General features: G+C 39.0%; 2 protein-coding genes across 2 annotated transcripts; both read right to left on the bottom strand.

Annotated features, from left to right (window-relative positions):
• Nucleotides 1–1,547: 1,547 nt before the first annotated feature.
• On the bottom strand, nt 1,548–9,445 carry LOC116256405 (probable LRR receptor-like serine/threonine-protein kinase PAM74). The gene is made up of 13 exons (XM_031632768.2): nt 9,326–9,445; nt 8,333–8,867; nt 7,420–7,895; nt 7,202–7,334; nt 5,135–5,203; nt 4,844–4,915; nt 4,619–4,693; nt 4,384–4,529; nt 3,865–4,088; nt 3,657–3,783; nt 3,146–3,214; nt 2,837–3,026; nt 1,548–2,152 (listed from the first exon to the last, which is right to left on the bottom strand). Exons 1-13 carry the CDS (start codon nt 9,393–9,395, stop codon nt 1,720–1,722), a joined length of 2,619 nt encoding a protein of 872 aa, XP_031488628.1. The 5' UTR covers nt 9,396–9,445; the 3' UTR covers nt 1,548–1,719.
• A 3,784-nt stretch (nt 9,446–13,229) lies between these two features.
• On the bottom strand, nt 13,230–19,563 carry LOC116256404 (putative leucine-rich repeat receptor-like serine/threonine-protein kinase At2g04300). Its single transcript, XM_031632767.2, has 13 exons — nt 19,176–19,563; nt 18,483–19,017; nt 17,540–18,015; nt 17,304–17,436; nt 16,603–16,671; nt 16,448–16,519; nt 16,229–16,300; nt 15,943–16,139; nt 15,564–15,778; nt 15,349–15,475; nt 14,947–15,015; nt 14,663–14,852; nt 13,230–13,888 (listed from the first exon to the last, which is right to left on the bottom strand). Exons 1-13 carry the CDS (start codon nt 19,243–19,245, stop codon nt 13,459–13,461), a joined length of 2,655 nt encoding a protein of 884 aa, XP_031488627.1. The 5' UTR covers nt 19,246–19,563; the 3' UTR covers nt 13,230–13,458.
• Nucleotides 19,564–20,931: the final 1,368 nt, after the last annotated feature.

Here is a 20,931-nt window from a genome sequence, read left to right as displayed (position 1 = left end):
CAATCCTTTTAGCTTAGAAACACTGTCACAAATACCAGGTTTTAATTGACAAAAAAGTGATGGATAAGCCGAAATGAGTGAAGACGTGTTTAAAAAAAAAAAACAGTTAGAATATAAAAAACAAGAAAAAAACTCATAAGTAGGCGTTTTTTGCATTTTTTTAATTAAATTTTGATTTATTTTTTGTTGTTATATAATTTTCAAGATTTTTAAAATTTTTATTTTTTAAAGATTTGTGAAGATTTTCTGAAGATCTTCCGAAGATAAGAGAAATTAAACAAACAAAAAAAAAACCGTAGAAGATCATATTGACAAAACCAACACGACCTGAAAATGTTGATGTGTCTGGCCCGCGAGTTTACGTGCCTTGAAAAAATATCCCCTTATAAAACACAAAGGCCAGTCACTAGACATGGTCAGCTGGTGATTGGTACTAGTGATATAATTAAAAATATGTTTTGTTTATTTTTCAGCTTAAGCGTCTAAGTCAACATATTTAAAACCTTTTTATTTTAAACGAAGCTGAAATATTATTTTTAAAAAATTTTATATAAAACAAGTGATTTTTTTTACAATTTACTCGTAATTTTTTTTTAAACATTTTTTTGAGGTGAAGCCAGACCCACTCCAGGGCCTTGGCAAGCCCCACTTAGATCCGTCCGTGGGTGAGAAAGCAACAGCCAGCAGCCTCCTCACGTTTTCTACAAACATTTTGATTTGAATTTTAAAGTGGCGATTTTGGAACCTTTTCATTTATTTTAATTTTTCTTTGTCCCGATATGGCTGTTTGTGAAAAGTTAGACATATTTAAAATTAAAGTTAGGCAACCCGTTTGACATTCGACAGAGAGCTCAGGAACAGGGGGTCGAGGGTCGAGTGGAACTAGGCATGAGGAGGCCAGGTATCCAATAGGTAACTAGTATTATTTTATATTTTAAAAAATACATATTTTTTTATTATAAATGGGCTGGGCTGGACCTGGGCTCGGGTTTTAGACATCGAACCAACCCAAACCCGGCTCTTATCGGGCCAAGCCGTTCGATGCCTAGGTCTAGGGTGGAACCAGGAAGCCGCTATGTGATTGGGCCTTCTAAAAAAAAACTTAAAAAAAGTTATTTATCTTACATAAATTTTTTAAAAAATTATATTCTAGTATTTTTTAAAATTTTAAAAACCCTTTTTCATAATTTTTTTTTTTAACTCAGCTCTTGCCATTAGTAATGATGGTCTTTTGCCCATGGAGTAAATATTGTTGCCTAGACACACGTCAATGATTTTAATGGCGATCGATATGCCGCAAAAAAAAAAAGCACCCTATTTGCCGTCTACCATCTATTGCTCGACTCCTCTTGTGATTTAACTCTCATAAGCAGGTCTCATAATCTTTGTACGTAGTTCTTCCTCTAATCTAAGCAAAAAGCTGTTACAACAGTTGACAAGACTGAATACAAGATAGAGGAGCTTAAAATAAGAAGAAGAAATGAGTGGCTAGTAAGCCACGTCTCAGCAAATTACAACTTACAGAACAATTCAGACATATAACGAGAATGTTTATTGCCTTTCACACTTTTCTGCACAGTGCGTGCTTATGCGAACAAAAGTAACAGATAAATGTTCAACAAAACAAACTCACGTAAGTCATATAAAGACCAACCAACAAAAAAAAAAGTTGTCTATTAAATTGCCTCATAAGGACTTGAAACTTTAGTGGAAGACTAACTATCTTGCTAGTGGCAAGGTTGAAGTTGACTCATGTGAGCTGGAAAATCCGTAAGATGATGATGAATGTTGAACCTCTGGACATGAGGTGTTAGTAGTCATATGTTGATAATATGTCTCTGCCTCTATGGCCTCCTTCAATTGGTTTACTACATCACTCATGCGAGGCCTCATCTTGGATGATGGTGCAGTGCATGACATTGCTATATCTGCAACTTTCCACATGGAGTTTACTTCATATTGCCCTCTCAGCCTTGGGTCAGCAACACCATCGATGTCTCCTTGAGTTAGTCTTGATGTTGCCCACTGAACTATATGAAAACGCTCTCGTGACACATTAAACAGTGGAGGATATCCAGTGATAAGCTCAAAGAGAACAACACCAAAGCTATAGACATCGCTTTTTTTTGTGACCATGTTTGTACTGTAGTACCTGCAAATAGTAGAGACAGTTGAAGATCCTGCTTAGGTTACTTTTACAATTGCCAAAGAGACAACCTTGTTAGGCCATTGATAAAAGCAACATAAACATATTCAGGAAGCAAATCTCTTTTATGCATGTGCCTACTGTGTTGTGAAACCAGAATTATCAGCCAAAGTTTAGTAAAAATCAGCTGGACTAACTATGTTACGGACGAGTGACACTGTGACAGTCCAATTATTATACAAAAATATAAATAATTAAGGCTTGGCGCTGTGGACTAACTTTCAAGCATGCCAAATGACAATGAATTATATGCCAGCAGGCACAAGAGCAGCTACGTGGGCTAAACTTGAGAGGAGGGTTGCACTGTTAGGAAGCAGGGTAACATTTCATCTTGGAGGAAACCTTTTCACTTCTTTCTTATTTTAGAATTGCTCAACTGAGCTGAATAACGTTCTCATAAGAAATTTCTTGAAGTACAAGAAAATTCTTTGAGGAAATCTTTATTGATTTTGAATTAATATAAGACTTTTCTTTTTCGTTGGAGAGGGGAATTCTGACGTTTATTTCCTACCATGTTCTCATATTCGGGTGTTCTCTTGTAATTAGGTGCAGCTCTGTTTAGAGGGTAGTCAAGACGACCATGTCAGGCGATGAACTCAAGCAGATTCATGCCACAGGAAAAGGACATACTCGGGATCTATATATCCAGGAGTGCCGGCAACTACAGTTGGTAACGTTGTCACATCGTCCTTGTGGCCAAATTTGGACAAACCAAAATCTGCTACTTTTGCCTCCATCTTTCCATTTAAAAGAATGTTTGTGGTTTTTACATCCCTGTGAATGATTGCTGGATAACACCCTGAATGTAAATAGTCCAACCCTGCAATGAAGAAAGCACATTATCAGAAAGCAAAAAGAACTTTAATTTATTAATCTAAAAAAAATTGATAAGACAAGAGAACTCTGCAATGGTTGATTGGTAGGGAGGCCTAATTGGACCTGTTGCCACACTGAGCGCCATCTGAAGTCTTGTCTCCCATGTTAGAAATACAGATGTGCTACCCCTTCCTGCAAAACAAGAAATTCAATATAGATGCAAATTAGTAACTAAATTGGCATTTGTTTTATTTTATATGTTTTTCAAATATTTTATTTCTTTTCTAGCATTATATACTTCTCCATTTTGGCCAATGTGACGTTTTCTTATAGACAAGCTGGGGTTAGGCAGAGCACCTCAACTGAAAAGGTGCTGTCTCCACCCCCCTAGCCAGGTGGATAGAACTAGTGTAGGCAAATGAAAAAGACATGGTCATTAAGAACAATTTCTTCTTTCCGCAAGCCCTCTTTATATCTTTATGATTAATGATATTTACATGCTGGGTAACGAAACCTTGACCTTCTTTAGGTTGAAGTTCACACTTCCATTAGTGATATGGTTCATCTTCATCTCATTTTAGGTCAAAAGTAAATGACAGACAAAATTGTTGATCAATTTGTCAAAGTGACCTACCTGACAATAGCTGCCTTAGATTGCCACCACTCATGTACTCATAAAGAAGAATCAGTTTTCCATCCTCCTCGCAGTACCCGATAAACGACACTAAACATTTATGGTGAACAGTCATCAACAGCTTTACCTAAAACAAGTAATTTCACGAATGTTAAGCATATATTTATGAACTAAGAATGTGATGAAGCCATTACAATAAAAAACAAACCTCTGCTACAAACTCCTTGGTTCCTCGTTCAAGCGAATCTTTTAGCACCTTAACGGCGACCTCAGGACCATTATTAAGTCGACCATGGTAGACATTGCCAGATCCTCCTTCACCAATGACTGTTTCAAAATTGTTGGTGATCTCCACTATCTCTGCGTGAGAGAATTCATGCTTGATCGCCTGTTCCGGCAGCACTGTCAGTCTGGGATTATTGACTGGCACATCTGAAAAAAAAAAAATAGTATATGAAAATCCAATAGTTATTATGAAGAACAAGATATTAATTTAAGGGACGCCATTTAATTTTTTTATATTCCTAAACTTAGTTCTCGTTATTTTCGGGCAAAGTACAGTTTGGGCGTGAACTATATCTGCTTTCAGAACCTCAGATCCTGACGCTGCCCTGACCTGATGAAGGTATGAACTATTGATCTATAAATCCAGTAAAATATAATACCCAATCTTCTATAAGTTAAGAGAAATGGAAGAGCAGGAAGAGGGTCTAGCTAGATGTTGTACCAAGAGTTCTTCGCCTCCTGACAATGAAGATAGCAAGCAACACCAAGAGCAGAAGAAACAGGAGAGAACCAATGGTTGCTCCAGCTACTATGCTCCCGTTTGGCTTCTTCTTTGGGTTGTTCGAATCGAAGTTGTTGCCTGAAATGCTACAAGAGGAAGAGAGGGTCTCAGTCGACATTAACAAGAGATTGAAAAGTAACAAAACCAGGTGAACGGTGTTGGATTGGTCACCTACTTCAAAATTAGTCCTCTTGAATTGCCAGTAAGTGATGAAGGCACCGATCCATTAAATTGGTTGTCAGCCAGGTTTCTGCAATATATTGAAATTATGAGCAGCTGAAATTTGTTAAATTGAATCAACTGCAAAAATCCTTAGGTTCAGAGTTGCTGCAAATATGTCAATGAACTTCTTAGATAGATTGCTGCAACTTAAAGAAAGCTATGACGGTTTTGTACTTACAACTGCTGCAGATTAGGAAGTTCACCAAGGAATTCAGGGATGCTTCCACTCAAGCTGTTGTTGTGCAAATCACTGTCGAACAAGAAAAAGAACAAAGTTTATATGAGTGAAATCCTTGTAAGGGAACTCAAAGCGTGTGGCTCCTAGGCTGGTGTGGGCAGCAGCCCCTCAATATTTCTTTATTTTTACTTTCCCTGATTCAAATATTTGCATTTTTGTTCATATGACTGCCTGTTAGGATATAGAAACTTCTGAAAGAGTGCCCCTTCAGCCAAACTCAAACTTACTTACATTGTTTGAAGAGCAGTCAAGTTACTGAAGTCTGCAAGGGATCCGCTGAGTCCATAACCACTTAAGTATCTGTGCAGAAAAGACATAAGAAAGTGAGAATAAACAGTCGAACCAGATTACCAGTCCAGTTAATTTGAGCTTTGATATTTCCTGCTTCACAACTTTGGGTATACGTGACGTTTTCATGATTTAATGGTAGGAACATAATACATTGCACGTACGCAGCACGAGAACCTGTAATTTATCAGGGAGGGGAGTAGCTATAAGGTCCTTTTGGTATATCTACTGCATTTTTAAATGTTAAAATGTTGAAAGTCTCATTTGTAAATATATATGACCAAAGCAAACGAGCGATATCATTTTTCGAATCATAAGACCTTGTTTTTTTTAACTTAATGTATATGAGATTTCTGCCATTATGATGTCATTTCGCACCACCAGTTTTAATATTATTTTGTCTTGACAAACTAAAAAGTATTTTATAGTATATTTTGTTGACTTGTAATACGCTTTCACTCTTAACACGCCACATTTCACCCGTTATTGAGATAGAACAGTGTCGAGCCCCTTAACGTTACTTTTTATGCTGATCCACGCACGAACATTGACAACATTGGGCGTACATGTATGAAAAGAAAAATTATAGCGGTAATATTCCGGCTATGATATTATAAGATGTGGAATGCAATATATATATATATATATATATATATATATATATAATAAAAGATTTCGTGAAAGATAAATATCACTGAATGTAAGCATTAATTGCGCAGTAATCTTTAACTTTAAATTATGTGAAACTGTGAGATTATAGTAAAATCAAGTCAAAAAAAATTGCGAAGGCATAAAGTTGATTGCCGATTGATTCTTGGAACACTTCAGTTTGAGCATGAGCGTTTTGCAGGAATTCCATCCAATACAGTGTCGTCTATTACATGCACAATGATTTTTATAAGAAAATAAATGTGTGTAGACTCTGTCAGTTGGTCTTTCTAAAACCTCATTGGAGCTTCAACTGCATTTAAAATTCTATCCGACGTAAGTAACGACATATCCATTCACAACTTTACACAATATAGTACTAAAAATTTGAACTTAAGACCCAAAAAAAAAAAAAGGGAGAAAAATATGCGTATCAAAAGTATTACTTTGTAAAAGTAAAACAGCAACAACCCTTTTCCAGTCTTGAAATAATATTTTATAATGTAGTCGCCGCTTGTTCTTTTAAATTCTGGATTTAAAATAACAGGGGGCCCTCGGTGGTTAACCATTTGCGTGTTGATTGTCGCTTAAGGAAATTCCGACTTTTTTTTTTTATTTTTTATTGCAAAAAGGACGGGCGAGCATGGCTTACTAGGCACATGCTCCAGGTCCACCTCCAATTCGGATCTTTAGTCAACGGACGACTCACATTTCTGCATCTGCCACTCATAGTTTTGCAACGTAGAACACTATCATATACCATATATATGATTTCATTGAGCGGGAGGAGAATTCAGCTAAGCGTTAATATAACTAATTTTTTTATTTTTAATGAGTTAATATCTGACTTAGTTATGATTTACTACGACCTATGAATGCATAATAAAAGACCATATAGCACAGAAGCCTAATGCTTATGAAAACCATGATATTTCTTTTGAGGCGGTATAACAAAAAAAAAAAAAAAATCCTGAAAGGTATTTGGATGGCGGAGAAACTCGAAGCTGGTTATATTCGACAAAGTCTAAAGTAAAAAAAAAAAAGTTTTGAAAATAAAAAGAATATTATTAAATAAAAACACTAAAATGTACGTGTCGTGGCGAAAAAAAAGATAGAAAACAATTGCAGAATCTAGTGCACGCAACTTGAACTGGCTGAAACCCACTTGATCTTGTCTAGGTGGCTGATTCGATACCGTTTCCAATTATTTTGTAATTTTTAATTATATTTATGTGTGTATTAATAAATTATTTGGTATTTGACCAATTCAAAAAGGATTCAGCTGAACCGGTCAATTTTGTGAATCGAGAACCCGTTTGCTACCTTGTTGGTGACACTACGTATATCCATAATGAAACTCACAGTGCAGTAACTCGAGGGGTGGAATCAGAGCTGCAGTTGACCCACTCCCATGCATAGCCCATGGGAAGGCAAGGATCTCCGCTCCATGGCTGGAGTTGTACATAACCCTTCTGAAATTCACTCAAAGCCTTCACTGTGAACCAACACCAACATCCAAAGAATAAGAGGACATAACAGAGAGGAAGAGGGAGATAGCGAGAGAGAGAGAGAGGACATACCGTCTGAACTGTCGGTTGCATTGACCCAAGCATCACCGATTATATAGAACTCTGCCGCGCTTATTAAAGGGGGCAGAGTGGACCCTTTGGCTCTCACCAGCGAGAACACCGAGCTATTCGAGAGTGAGACTCTGGAGCCCACAATCTCGAACACTGTCCCGTTTGGAACGATTGTCCCGGCATAAAATTTCTGATCGTCCAAGTAGATGTCGAACGACCTGCTCGCGTTGGCCAACATCTCCACGAAATAAAAAGTAACGTAATGAGGCACCGGCGACGGCGACTCTATAGCATTGGGGACGGTCATGTTAGATGCCAGACTGGATGATGGCGTAACTGCCTGCCGCAGAACAGCAGCCGGCGGTCTGTCTGCTAGGTCGGAGCTCGGGTCCGAACTCCTTGTCAGGGGACTTAACCCGGAACTTGCATAGTCGGTAAAAGTAAACCAGAGTCGATCGTAAGGATCATCGGGGTACCTGCAAAAAGATATTGGCCTGAGACCGGAAAAAAGAAACCATGCGAGAATATATAAACTCACAAGGTTAGGAATAATTTGGTGGAACCAATTTGAAGCAAAGAGGGGAGATAAAGTTATCTTGTGAAACTTAAGATTAATTCACATGCAACCAAATTCCCCTTCCTCACTGAATGGAGTCGGCGTAGTAGGGCGGGGCATGATTTTTTGTGCCATCTTAAACGCAATGACCTTTCAAATCCCATAATTCCTCGTGCAAAACTCAAGTCCATAAGAGAATTCCAGTCTAAGGTTTTTTGCTCGGTTGAAAAAAGAAGGCCAATCTCACACTTATAGACTATCCCAGAAGTAAATATCTCTACAAAAATATGCAAATCAGCGATGAGACATATCCCGTTAAACAAAGAAAAGCACAGTAGTAGAATCGGCGACGCATACCTCACGGTTGTTGAAGGCGATGCATAGGAATATCTGCCCTTGAGGTATAGGGGCCGGTTGGTGTCCATGGAAAGATACATGTCATCTTCCAGTTTCTTTATTTCAAGAGAGTTGATGAAGGGAACGTCGTTGGGCTTGGTACGAGCCAAACAGACACTAACCTCATCAACTTTGGTGACATGGACCATCTCGAACGCTGCAGAATCGTTATCTCCCGAAAGAAACACCGTCCCCCAGCTGTTCCCGTTGAAAAGAAGATCAAATGTTGGTGGAGAGGACAAGCCATCGTAGTTGCCATAGTAAAACCAAGCGCGAACAAGGATCTTGATGCCTTGGCCCAAGCCAGGGAAGGAGTAGCAGTTCTTCTTTCTCTGATCAGGGAAGTACCGGAGAGTGGTGAGCGGCACTATGAGCGAATCGTCGATTCGCACCGTCGCAGATTGGCCCGACTTTACATACTGTTCATCACCAACCCATGTCATGCTCAAGTATCCCGCAGTTTTGCCGGTGGTTCCGCAGTCCACGTTCAAAGGCACTGCAAAATTTAACTCACGGAATGGACATGTGAATAGTACTCTACCTAAGCATCTATTTTATGGCTTCCCCAAACAACTTATTCGTTCTGTAGAAGCTATTTGTGGGTATCAGAAAGTGAGATAGGTCATCTTGCTGTTGTGCGATTCAAACTCAGTTAATTGTATTGGTAGAGAAATTTTTTTTCTTTGAAATCCTGTGAATTGTCAAGAGTTCGACACCCAGAAGGCGCCTTCTAGGCATAGAGTCCATCTACCAGAGACTGGTTCCTGCTTAAACGTTTGAAATTTTCACTGACCTCAGCCTTTTATCTTGATCTTATAGAAACATGACAATGATTTTAATGGCGATCGATATGCCGCAAATAAAAAACAACGGAAGAAACTCTTAAGTTTTCTGAGACAGAAAAAGATCGAAGAAGCAACGGACCACGTGAGCGATGCAGGAGAGGATGCTTACGCTGGGCAGAGGCGGAGACGACGGAAAGGATTAATAACAGAGGCAGAAGCAATCGCCTGCAGTTGGCCATGGTCAGTTGAAGAAGGCGGACTTGTTGGGAGGTTTCAGTGGTTCCTTTACTTTTGCTGCCAATTGCAGAAAGCAGAGAGCGGATTCCGTGACTCCAAATCTCTGAGTGATTTTAACGAAGAGGGAGAGAGAGAGAGAGAAGAAAGGAAGAAGGCGTTGACTTCATCAATTTAGTAAGCTGCAATTTGAAGCTTTAATATTCTGGGAGAAAAGTCTGTACAGCAAAATCCCTGAAAGCAACACGCTTCTTCTGCAGCCGACGACTTGACCACGTTCTTTGCCACTGACTTCCGATGATCGTTCACCTTATCAGTTGTTTTCCGGCTTCGTCCATTTCATTTTGAATCTTGGTAATCTGTCCTCATCTTTTTTGAACGATTGGCACGCTATACTAATTTAATACACATCATAATCATGTTGAGTTTTTCTATGTTTGGGAGAGTTTCGCTCAGGACCTATCATATGAATGGTGACTTCACTTTCAAGAACTTAAAAAAAAAATGTCATAATAATTATCTTTTGAATGCGCAAACAAAATTTACAAGCCAACAAAACTTGGGTTGCCGAACTCATTGATCAAATAGGTTAAAAATTCCCAAATAAAAAGTTAAAGCTTGAGTTTGGATGAGATCCATATTTTGTAAAACCAGTTCTGTGATGACATTTTTTTAACAAAAATTTTTTGAAAGCAAGTTTATTTGTTAGGTTGACAATGACAATATAGGAACAATGTTGCATGTGGGAAACCTGAGAAGGAAGGGAAGGTAAGGTTATTCACAAATGTCATCTGTCACTCAAACGTTCCTTAAATACGATTTTTGAGGCAAAACAACGTTTAGTTTGCATCTAAAACAAACAATTTAAGAAAGTCGTCAAAATACTCCCAACATTCATCCGGTTGCACTGACGAGTCTGATATATAATTTTACATGTTCTATTTACAAGATCTTCTCCTTCCATCCAAGACTGTTTTTCGATAATAAAATTTAGCACGTATTCTCTAATTAAGGACTGACTTGTTCAAGTTAGAGAAGAACGTAGGATAGATTTGAAGCTGCTGGGTCCATTGATCTTCTTCTCTTTAAGGCCTTCTCAGCACTAGACTCTAATACATTCCTATGTAGACCGTTTGACACCAGTAACAAAATGTCATTGTTCAATGAAACTGCCAAAAAAATTGGGGCAGATTTATAGAATGTTGTAACATAGTGTCCTATAAAACTATATCAAATTCTGAGATAAAATCACAAGGCAATAACAATCTGTTATGAATACCATATAGCCTTGTAAAGATTTTGCTGGTTAGGAATTTAATACCGGTCAGCAAATGAGCCCATAACATAATACTGTCATAAATAGGCTGGCATACAGCCAACCCAAGGCTCCACAAAGCTGAGCTTAGCAAACTCAAAGCCCTTGCTAGCAGACCAGGCCTGAGCTCGTTGCTTAGTCGTTGGGCCAAGCATGAGCACCAACCTCATGTTCATCGGATACCAGCCCAACACCACCCTCATTTGAAACTCTTGCCATTTTCTTTTTTAATATCTCTCGAAACTTGGGTGACCCACCCAGAGTTTCTATTTTATGAAAGAGATAGATGGCACTTGTCGGCAGGGATGTCAATGGATCATATTCGAATGTATCTTTCGCATATATCCATATGTTCAGATTTGCATTCGGATCAACAAAAATACATATCTAAATCTGTTTTAAACCAAATAAGCGAAACTAAGAAAGCAAGTCCAAAGTTTACTTTGGCCGAGCCAGCCTGACCCAACTAGGTTGTTCCTTTTTAATACGAAGCCAGCGTAGACTCTGTGCAGGCCGGAGCTGTCTGTGCCCACCCTCAAAGACTTACCAACAAGAAAACATTAACGTAATCATCCAACTAACCAAAATATCCCCCTCAAATCAAATCATTTTTGAAAGAAAAATAAAAAACAAAGTAAAAAATAAATAAAGAAACACACTCGCTCCTCGCCGTCAGCAATAGTGTCAGCAATTGCGGAGTTACTGTTACTGTGTGTTTGCGTGGGCCAGTTCTTAAACTGATTAAGTTTAGATAAGTCAAGCCGCATGTGGTGCGGACACTAAACTTAGGTTGCAATCACATGTGATGCCGACACTAAACTTAAGTTACAATCACTCATTTTCTTAGCCGAAGTGGACGCAGAGGCGACATCGCCTAGTCCATCAACCTTGGCTCAGCAATGGAGCCTCCTTCTGACGGACGTGTCTCCTTTGGTCCTCCGTCTGCGTCGAGGCATCTGTGGCTGGCTTTCGCGTAGAACTCGGTCAGGGTCTCCACCTTTGTAGGCCTTGTACTCAGCCATGGCTAGGATTTACTTGGTCTAAGCGGGGCTGGAGCTCGTGGAGTTGCTTCGACTCCATAAACGCGTCAGAAATAGTGGGGGCCTTCGCCGTAGGAAGAGAGATTTACGATCTCCGTTCCCTTGGGGACGTATTCGCGGCGATGCTTGGGGTAGATGGAGTTGAGGAAACGAGAAGTGAAACAGAAAGGAAAAAGGTTGAGGGAAAACGAATCGACCAAACAAATTTCATCAAAAAATAGAGAAAAAAAAAAACCCTGTGATCACACCGTATGGAAGACCGTGGGTACATGGAAGCGATTTCTTTTACCCTAAGCAAATTGGGAGACGAACGGTTCGTGAGATCTGCGAGAAAAGCAAAGCAAAAAGGACCACCACCGATCTAAGAACAGACAAGAAATAAAAAAAATGAAACTGCAGGCGGAGCTATGAGGTAGAGGCCGTCGTTGGAGGAGAGGGGACCTCATTGGAGGCGAGCATTCGTTTCCCTTTCAATTTTTTGTTTAAGATTTTAGAGGAACATCCAGTTGGATTAGGGATGTCAATGGATTTGATATACCCTTAATCATGTCTTTTTTTTTTATTTTACATATTCACGTATCCAAATTCGAATATAAATAAAAAAAAACTTATATCTAATCCGAACCTAAAATTTGGTTCTACAATCTAAATCCAATGCTAATCCAACTTTTATATTTATATCAAAATCTTGAATTTTAAACCAAATTTTATCAATTTTTTAAATATAAGATATTTGTCTAAAAATAAATCTGATCTAAATTTGTATCAAATTCAAATCAGATGTCATTTATTAAAGCCTGATCGATTTCTTAATCAGATATTAACTTATTTCCCATAACAATTTTTTTTCCATTTCGTCGATATCCGGTTCAAATGGTATCTATTGACAACTTCAAGTTCGATCATTTGAATTATAAATTTTGTACTTTTTATATACAAGCGGCTGTTTGAAAAAATAAAAAAGAAAAAATCCATGCGCCTGTTTGATGAGCGAAAATCCATGATTCACTCAACTGTCTTTTGTAAATTTTTCTTCAATAATTCAATATAATCATGTCAGTGATTAAAGTTTGAGGTTTAGATCATTCTTCGCTTGATTACATTAATGTTCACCCGATTGACATACCCATATATGGTGGGAGCAATGGCTTCTGGAAGTTCGCCCACCCCGGAGTCACTTTTTCTTATGCCTGAATTCAAGCTGGCCAAAGGGATTACCCTGTTTCCCATGCTTCTGAGCAAATATGAGTACGACTGTGCAGATCTTTCGCCAGGCATGCCTATCTATTTTGGTAGTTGGTCGAGAGGAAACGGAAAGAAGGCTCCCTATTTGCCGTCTGCCTTCCATTGCTTGTCTTCGTCTAGAGAGTTTACAAGGTGCTTTCTCTCTGATGCAGGTATCATGTTCTTTGTGCGTCATTCTTCCTCTAATCTAAGCAAACGCCTTCTTGTTGCTAAAAAGAGTGATCACAAGATATAGGAGATTAAAATAAAAAGAAGAAATGTCGGGTAGTATTCGTTTCGGAGAATTACACAAGGGATATCCACACATAATGAGAATGTTTACTGCTTTCACACTTTTTCTGCACACTTATGGCAACATATGTAACAAAATATTCCGCAAAACAAATCCGTCTCCTATCAACACCAACAAAAGGAAACTGAAAGACTAAATTGCCTCATAAGTACATGACGCTTTAGTGGAAGACTTAACTATCTTGCTGGTGGCAGGCTTGAGTTTGACACATGCGAGCTGGAAAATCCATAAGATGATGAGGAATGTTGAACCTCTGCAGATGAGTTGCCAGTCCTCTGTTGAGAATAGGACTCTGCCTCAATGGCCTCCTTCAATTGGATTACTACATCACTCATGTGAGGCCTCATCTCGGATGATGGAGCAGTGCATGACATTGCTATATCTGCAACTTTCCACATGGAGTTTACTTCATATTGCCCTCCCAGCCTTGGGTCAGCAACACTATGGATGTCTCCTCTAGTTAGTCTTGATGTTGCCCACTCAACTATATGAAAACGCTCTCCTGACACATTAAACAGTGGAGCATATCCAGTCATGAGTTCAAAGAGAACCACACCGAAGCTATAGACGTCGCTCTTTTTGGTAACCAAGCTTGTCCTGTAGTACCTGAAAACAGAAGATACAGTTGAAGGTCCTGCTTAGGTTATTTTTACAATGATCAAGAAGACAACCTTGTTAAGAAGAGCAGCATAGGCATCTGTCAGAATTATCAGCTAATACTTGGTAAAATCAAGTGGACTCCATAAGCTAAGAGAAGCAACTGCATAGTGATTTGTCAAAGGTATAACTAGGGCTTCTGTCCGTTTTTGAACTTGCAAGCATGTCAAAATATAACAGCCATTTATCTTTAGAACTTGATCATACTCCAATAGCAGCTCATACATAATCCACCCGAATTTTTTTTCCGTTCTTCTTTTGACAAGAATAAAATTATCTTGTTCTTTCTTAGGAAATGAAATTTTTTCCTAATAAAGTATGCAACTGATTTTTTGATCGCATGAATTATAATACAGCAGAAACAAGAGCAGGTAAGTAGATTAAACCTATGGCAAGGGATGCTCAGTTAGTAAGTAGAGAACATTTCATCCATGCGGAAGCCTTTCTGCATGAGGAAAATGTCTCCCTTTTTTTGGTGCATGCTAGCTGAAATAAGAAATTTCTCCAAGTATAAACATTTTCTTAGCTGAAAGCTTTATTCATTTTAAATTAATAAAAGATTTGTGTTTTTGTTTAGAGATAATGGGAACCCCATCTTTGTTTCCTATCTGTTGCCACATTCAGGTGTCCTCTTGTAATGAGGTGTAACCATGTAGAGAGTACTCAAGGCAACCATGTTGGGGAATGAACTCATGCATGTTTATCTAACAAGAGAAAACATACTCAGGATCAATATATCCGGGAGTGCCAGCAACTACAGTTGGTAATTGCGTTACATCGTCCTTGTGGCCAGCTTTGGACAATCCAAAATCTGCTACTTTCGCTTCCATCTTTGCATTCAAAAGGATATTTGTAGTTTTCACATCCCTGTGAATGATTTGTGGATAACAGCCTGAATGTAAATAGTCCAAACCTGCATTCAAGAAAGCACATCATCAAAATGCAAGAATTTTAATTGATTAGCTTGAAAGCATCGATAAGATGAGGAACTCTGCGGAGAGGAGGACCTGCTGCCACATTCAGTGCCATCTGAAGTCTTGTTTGCCATGTTAGAAATGCAGATGTGCTGTCTCTTCCTGCAATAGTAGAATTTCAGCATGTTACGAATTAAATTGGCATTTGTTTTGTTTTGTATCATTCTCATGTTATATACTGCTCTCATTTACGTATATGGTCTCATCAATTTCCTGAACTTTTACCGCATTATGCTCTTGTTTATAGACAAGCTTCCGTAAGGCAAACCCGTCAGATTGTAGCAACGGTACTACCCATTAAGCACTAGACACTACTGAATATTGAACGGTTGACCTTGTTTAACTTGAAGTTCTCAAGGCCATTACTTCATCCTCATCCCCTTTCAGGACAAAAACAGGGGAAAAATTGTTGAACAGGTTGTCCAAATGACCTACCTGACAGCAGCTGCCTTAAATTCCCTCCACTCATGTACTCGTATAGAAGAATCAGTTTGCCATCCTCCTCACAGTATCCAATAAATGAGACTAGACATTTGTGGTGAACAGTCATCAATAACTTTACCTAAAAAAAGTTAACAATTTATGGTCGTTAAACATATATTCAAGAATTAAGAATGTAATGAAGCCATTAGAATAAGAAAAAGACAAACCTCTGCTACAAATTCCTTGGTTCCTTGTTCGAGCGAATCCTTTAGCACCTTAACGGCAACTTCAGGACCATTTTTAAGTCGACCATAGTAGACATTACCAGATCCTCCTTCACCAATGACTGTCTCAAAGTTGGTGGTAATTTCCAATATCTCTGCATGAGAGAATTCATGCTTGATCTCCGGTTCTAGTAGGGCCGTCGGCTTGGCATTATGGGCTGGTAGATGAAACAAATCAGTTTAGGAAAATCCAATATTTATTATGAAAACCATCATCTTTATTATTTAAAAGATGCCATTTAATTTCTTCATATTCCAATACTTAGTTTGGTTCTTTCTAGGCTAAGTGTAGTTTGGGCTTATCCATAGCAAGATGACGTACCTGCTGCGTTCAATTGAACTGGAGTTCTTCGCCCCTTGAAAATGAAAATAACAAATAACACCAAAAGCAACAGGAACAAGAGAGAGCCAATGATTGCTCCAGCTACTACGCCCCCGTTGGTCTTCTTCTTTGATTTGATTGTGGAATTGCTTGGACTGCTCGAAATTGTGCCGCTAGAGATGTTGTTGCCTGAAATGCTGCAAGTGGAAGGAAAGTTATCAATCATTATTAACTAAAGAACGAAAAGAAACAAACCAGGCGAGTGGTGTTGGCATGGGTCACCTACTTCAAATTTACTTTTGAATTGCCAGTAAGTGATGAAGGCACTGATCCATTAAATTGGTTGTCGGCTAGGTTTCTGCAGAGTATGTCAAACATTTTATCAGCAGCTGAAATTTGGTAAGCAGAATCAAGTGAAAAACTGAGGCAATGTGCCTGAAAATATATAAACAAACCTCTGAGATGGCTACAACGTAAAATAAAGTTATGACTGTTTTGTACTTACAATTGCTGCAAATTGGGAAGTTTTCCAAGGAATTCAGGAATGCTTCCACTCAAACTGTTGTTATGCAAATCACTGCCGATCGAACAAGCAAAAGAACAAAGTTTATATATACATATATGATTAAAAGCCTTGTAAGGGCACTCAAAGTAACTTACATTGTTTGAAGAGCTGTCAAGTTACTGAAGTCTGCAAGGGGGCCGCTGAGTCCATAACCACCCAAGTACCTGTGCAGAAACAGTGTGAAAAAAAATCAGTGGAACCAGTCTGGTTGATAAAAGCTTCGGACATTCCTGCATTTTATTGGCGCATAATTTTTCGCAAAAGTGAGTTCCTGCCACCAAAATTTCTAGTCTACATCACGTGAGCTTATAGTTAATCATGGATAACTGAAGCTATAAGGTCTGGCAAAATTCTTCCTTGCATGTTTAGTACGTCTCTTAATTATTAGGTTATTGAAGGTCTCAACGTTGCACACATGGGTACAGAGGAGAGTCATTTTTACAAACCATATCACATCATTTTTTAAGATAAAATGAGTCGATCTTTTGCCACTTTAAATACCCATTGTACATACCCTTTTGCTTAAGAAGTGCCGGCTTCATGTCATTCAATCTTTAAAGCATGTTAAAGTGTTTTTAAATATATTTGGCATTATTCATAAAATCAAGAACCATATACATTGGAAGAGCCAAGTGTAGGATCCAATGTTCAGTCATTGGCCACATGAACCTCCACAAATTGAATTAGATATTGGTGTTCTTTAACAACATCTTACTATATTTTAAAGTGTCTAGAATTGGGTTACTTGTTCCTTCGAAATAGTGCCTTATCATGTTAAGATATCAACAAAACTTACAGAGCAGTAACTCGAGGAGTGGAATCAGAGCTGCAATTGAGCCACTCCCAAGCATATCCGACGGGAAGACAAGGATCTCCGCTCCACTGCTGGAGTTGCACATAACTCTTCTGAAGCGCACTCAACGCCGTCACTGGAACCAACACCAACATCCACATAAGAAAGAGATATGGCAAGAAAACATTCAGTGGAAGGGTGACAAAGAGAGAGAGCTGTGAGAGAGAGAGACGGCATACCATCTGAACTGTCGGTTGCAGCGACGGCCCAAATGTCACCGACCTTAAAGAACTCCGCCGCGCTGATTAGGGGAGGCAGAGCGGAGCCATTGGCTCTCACTAGTGAGAACACAGAGCTAGTCGACAGATTGACCTTGGGGTGGAAAATCTCCAGCACCGTCCCATTTGGAACAATCGTGTTGGAATAGAATCTCTGGTCGTCCAAGAAGAAGTCGAAGGACCTGGTGGCGTTGGGCGACATCTCCACGAAATAGAAGGTAACGTAATGAGGCACCGGCGACGTCGACGTAATGAGGTTGGGAATGGTCATGTTAGATGCTAGACTCGAGGACGGCGTAATCGCTTGCCTTAGAACAGCAGCTGGCGGTCTATCGGCTAGGTTCGAGAGAGGGTCGGAACTCCGACTCAGGGGACTCAACCCACTTGCGTAATTAGAAAAAATAAACCACAGTCGGTCGTAGGGATCATCAGGGTACCTGCAGAAAAGATATTGGCCGCATTACTGATTGAGCCACGGGAAGAGAACAATAATTGGTAACTGTTGAACACCTTATCGCCTTTTGCCAAGTTCCAACTTGGTTTTGAGTTGTTTGGCATCCATTTGGAAGTGTCTGGTTGGTAAGGGAAAGGCCAAAAACTGACCTTCTCTATGGGAGCCTTCCTTAAATTACCAAGTCATTTTTCAATAAAGTTTCAAACTTTAGTTACCGAACAGCATTTCATACCATTAAATTGTTATAATTCCAGCCTACTATTCACGTCGGCAGTCGATCGACAGAAAGACAAGAAAAAATTTGTGAAGTTTATATATTTTCCTCCTTAATTTTTTTTCAACTAAGATCAAGGGTTGAGATTTTATATATATATATATATATATATATATTGCAAACTAAGTAAAAGGCAGAGTAAACGACAGAAGAAGAAGATGGATGACAGCCCATACCTCACAACATTGGTGGATGGTGATGCGTAGGCATATCTTCCCATGGCATGCAGGGGACGGTCGGTGTCCATGCTATAGTACATGTCAGCTTCCAGCTTCTTTATTTCAAGAGCGTTGATGAAGGGAACGTCCTTGGCATTGGTACGAGCCAAACAGACACTAACATCATCAACTTTGGTGGCGTGGATCATCTCCAAGATTGCAGAACCATTATCTCCGGTCATGAACACCGGCGACCAAAGGTTCCCGTTGAAAAGAACGTTAAATGTCGGCGGCGACGACAGGCCGTCGTAGTTGCCATAGTAAAACCAAGCGCGAACGAGGATCTTGATGCCTTGGCCCACGCCCAGGAAGGAGTAGCAGTTCTTCTTTCCCGAGGGAAAGTACCGGAGGGTGGTGAGCGGCGCTATGAGCGAATCGTCGATTTTGACGGTCGTCGATTGGCCCGACGGCACGTACTGTTCATCACCAACCCATGTGAAGCCCAGGTAGCCCTTATTTTTGCCGGTGGTTCCGCAATCAACGTTGACAGGCACTGCAAATTATTAAGGCAAATCGATGAATGAACTTGTGAGTTATAGTCTTGTAACTAAGATAGCTTCTATGACGAGAAAGTGAGGTAGCTAGCTAGCTCGGCTTGCTGTGGCTCCATCCAACTTAGGTTGGTATACAGAGGCAGGCGAGGATACTTACGCTGAGCAGAGGCAAAGACGGTGGAAAGGACCAATAACAGAGGCACCAGCAGTCTCCTACAGTTCGCCATGGCCACTCGACAAGGCAACCCGTGGGGGAGTTGCACTTAATTAATTTCGTTGCCAATTACAGAGAACTATGGATGATTTTAATGCGGGGGGAGAGAGAGAATGAGAGAGAGAGGGAGGAGTTGACCTGCATGAGTTGACGAAGCTGCAATTGAAAGGACTAATGGGGGAAGAAAATCTAAACGCGGTTGGCGGCTGCAAGTTCGCGGAAAGCAATTGCCGTCGACTTCTTGGGCACTTCTTGCTGACTCGACAAAAGTATTTTTCATTTTATCAGTTACTTTTAGGCTTCGTGCTTACAATTTTGGCTTTTTATGATCAGTCCTCATCTTTTTGAACGTTTCGGAACATCGGATCCAACGGGCGAAGGTAAGAAATGGGATATTAGCATTGTTTATACTAATTTCATACACAAAACGATGGAGTTTGTAATTTCATGTAAAAGAAAACTTAGAAAACATGATACAAGAGTTATTAAGTGAACGCGCAAGCAAAGTTTTTGCTGATTCTATTGAATCCCAGCACAAAAAGTCATCCATTCAGATATGGTTTTCCATGTTCGATATAATCTCTATGTGACTATGATTCCTTTACTTTATCCAGACTAAATTCCAATAACAAAATTTAGCACCTACTAATTAATTAGCGTGGGCGAATCTTTCCTTCCGTGTGGTTTCCCACAAAGACACCCTTCAAGAAAGGGTTTAGCGATAATTAATTTGATAATTCAATATTATATATTATCACTTGAGAATCTTCCATATGTAATTAAAATTTAGTGATTAATGTAAATCATGTACCCAAACGAGTGGATAAGTTCCTATATGATAGGAGGCTTCGTCCCATGATCAATTTCTACATTATTTATTTTGTTGGATAAATATATTTCATCTTACTACCCAACAAGAGAGTCCAAATCCCTCTTCTTCCTTGTATACTCTTATGATACTATTCTTATGTTCATTGTTCCAACAATTAAAACTTCGATGGTGGCATTGTTTTGGAGTCGGAATGTCTGACAAGCTGAACCCAAGATCAGCCCTTATAGCGAAGGAATTAAAAACACTGTCACAAATACTAGGTCTTAATTGAAAAAAAAAAAGCTATGGATAAGCTCAAAATGAGTCAGCCATATAACACATGTTTTTTAAAAAAAAAACTGTTAGAATATAAAAACAAGGGACAAACGCATATGTAGGCGTTTTTTGCATTTTTTATTAATTTCTGGTTTATTTTATTTTTATGTAATTTTCAAGATTCTTTAAAATTTTTAAAATGTTTTAAAATTTGTCAAGATTTTCTGGAGATCTTCCCAAGATATGAGAAATTAAAGAAACGAAAAAAAAAAAAACCACCAACACGGTATAAAAACGGTTATATGTTTGGCCTCACGAGTTTACGTGCCTTACAAAAATGTCCCCCTATAAAACACAAAAGCCAGTCCTCTTATTATAGATAGAAAGCTCGAAATAATTTTTTTGGTTAACGGATGATGAAGTTTATGCTTGACCCCAAGCACCAGTCACTAGACATGGTCAGCTGGTGATTGCTACTAGCGATATAATTTAAAGCCTTTTTATTTTTCAGAAGTTAAACGTCATTTTGTTTGAACATTTGAATGACTCGTTAAATATTTTCTTTAAGAATTTGAAGATCGATCATCATCTTATCTTATACATGGGTCAAGA

This window comes from Nymphaea colorata, chromosome 6, assembly GCF_008831285.2.
Source record: "Nymphaea colorata isolate Beijing-Zhang1983 chromosome 6, ASM883128v2, whole genome shotgun sequence".
NCBI classification, from domain to species: Eukaryota; Viridiplantae; Streptophyta; class Magnoliopsida; order Nymphaeales; family Nymphaeaceae; genus Nymphaea; species Nymphaea colorata.
This window is presented reverse-complemented; position numbering and strand designations above follow the sequence as displayed.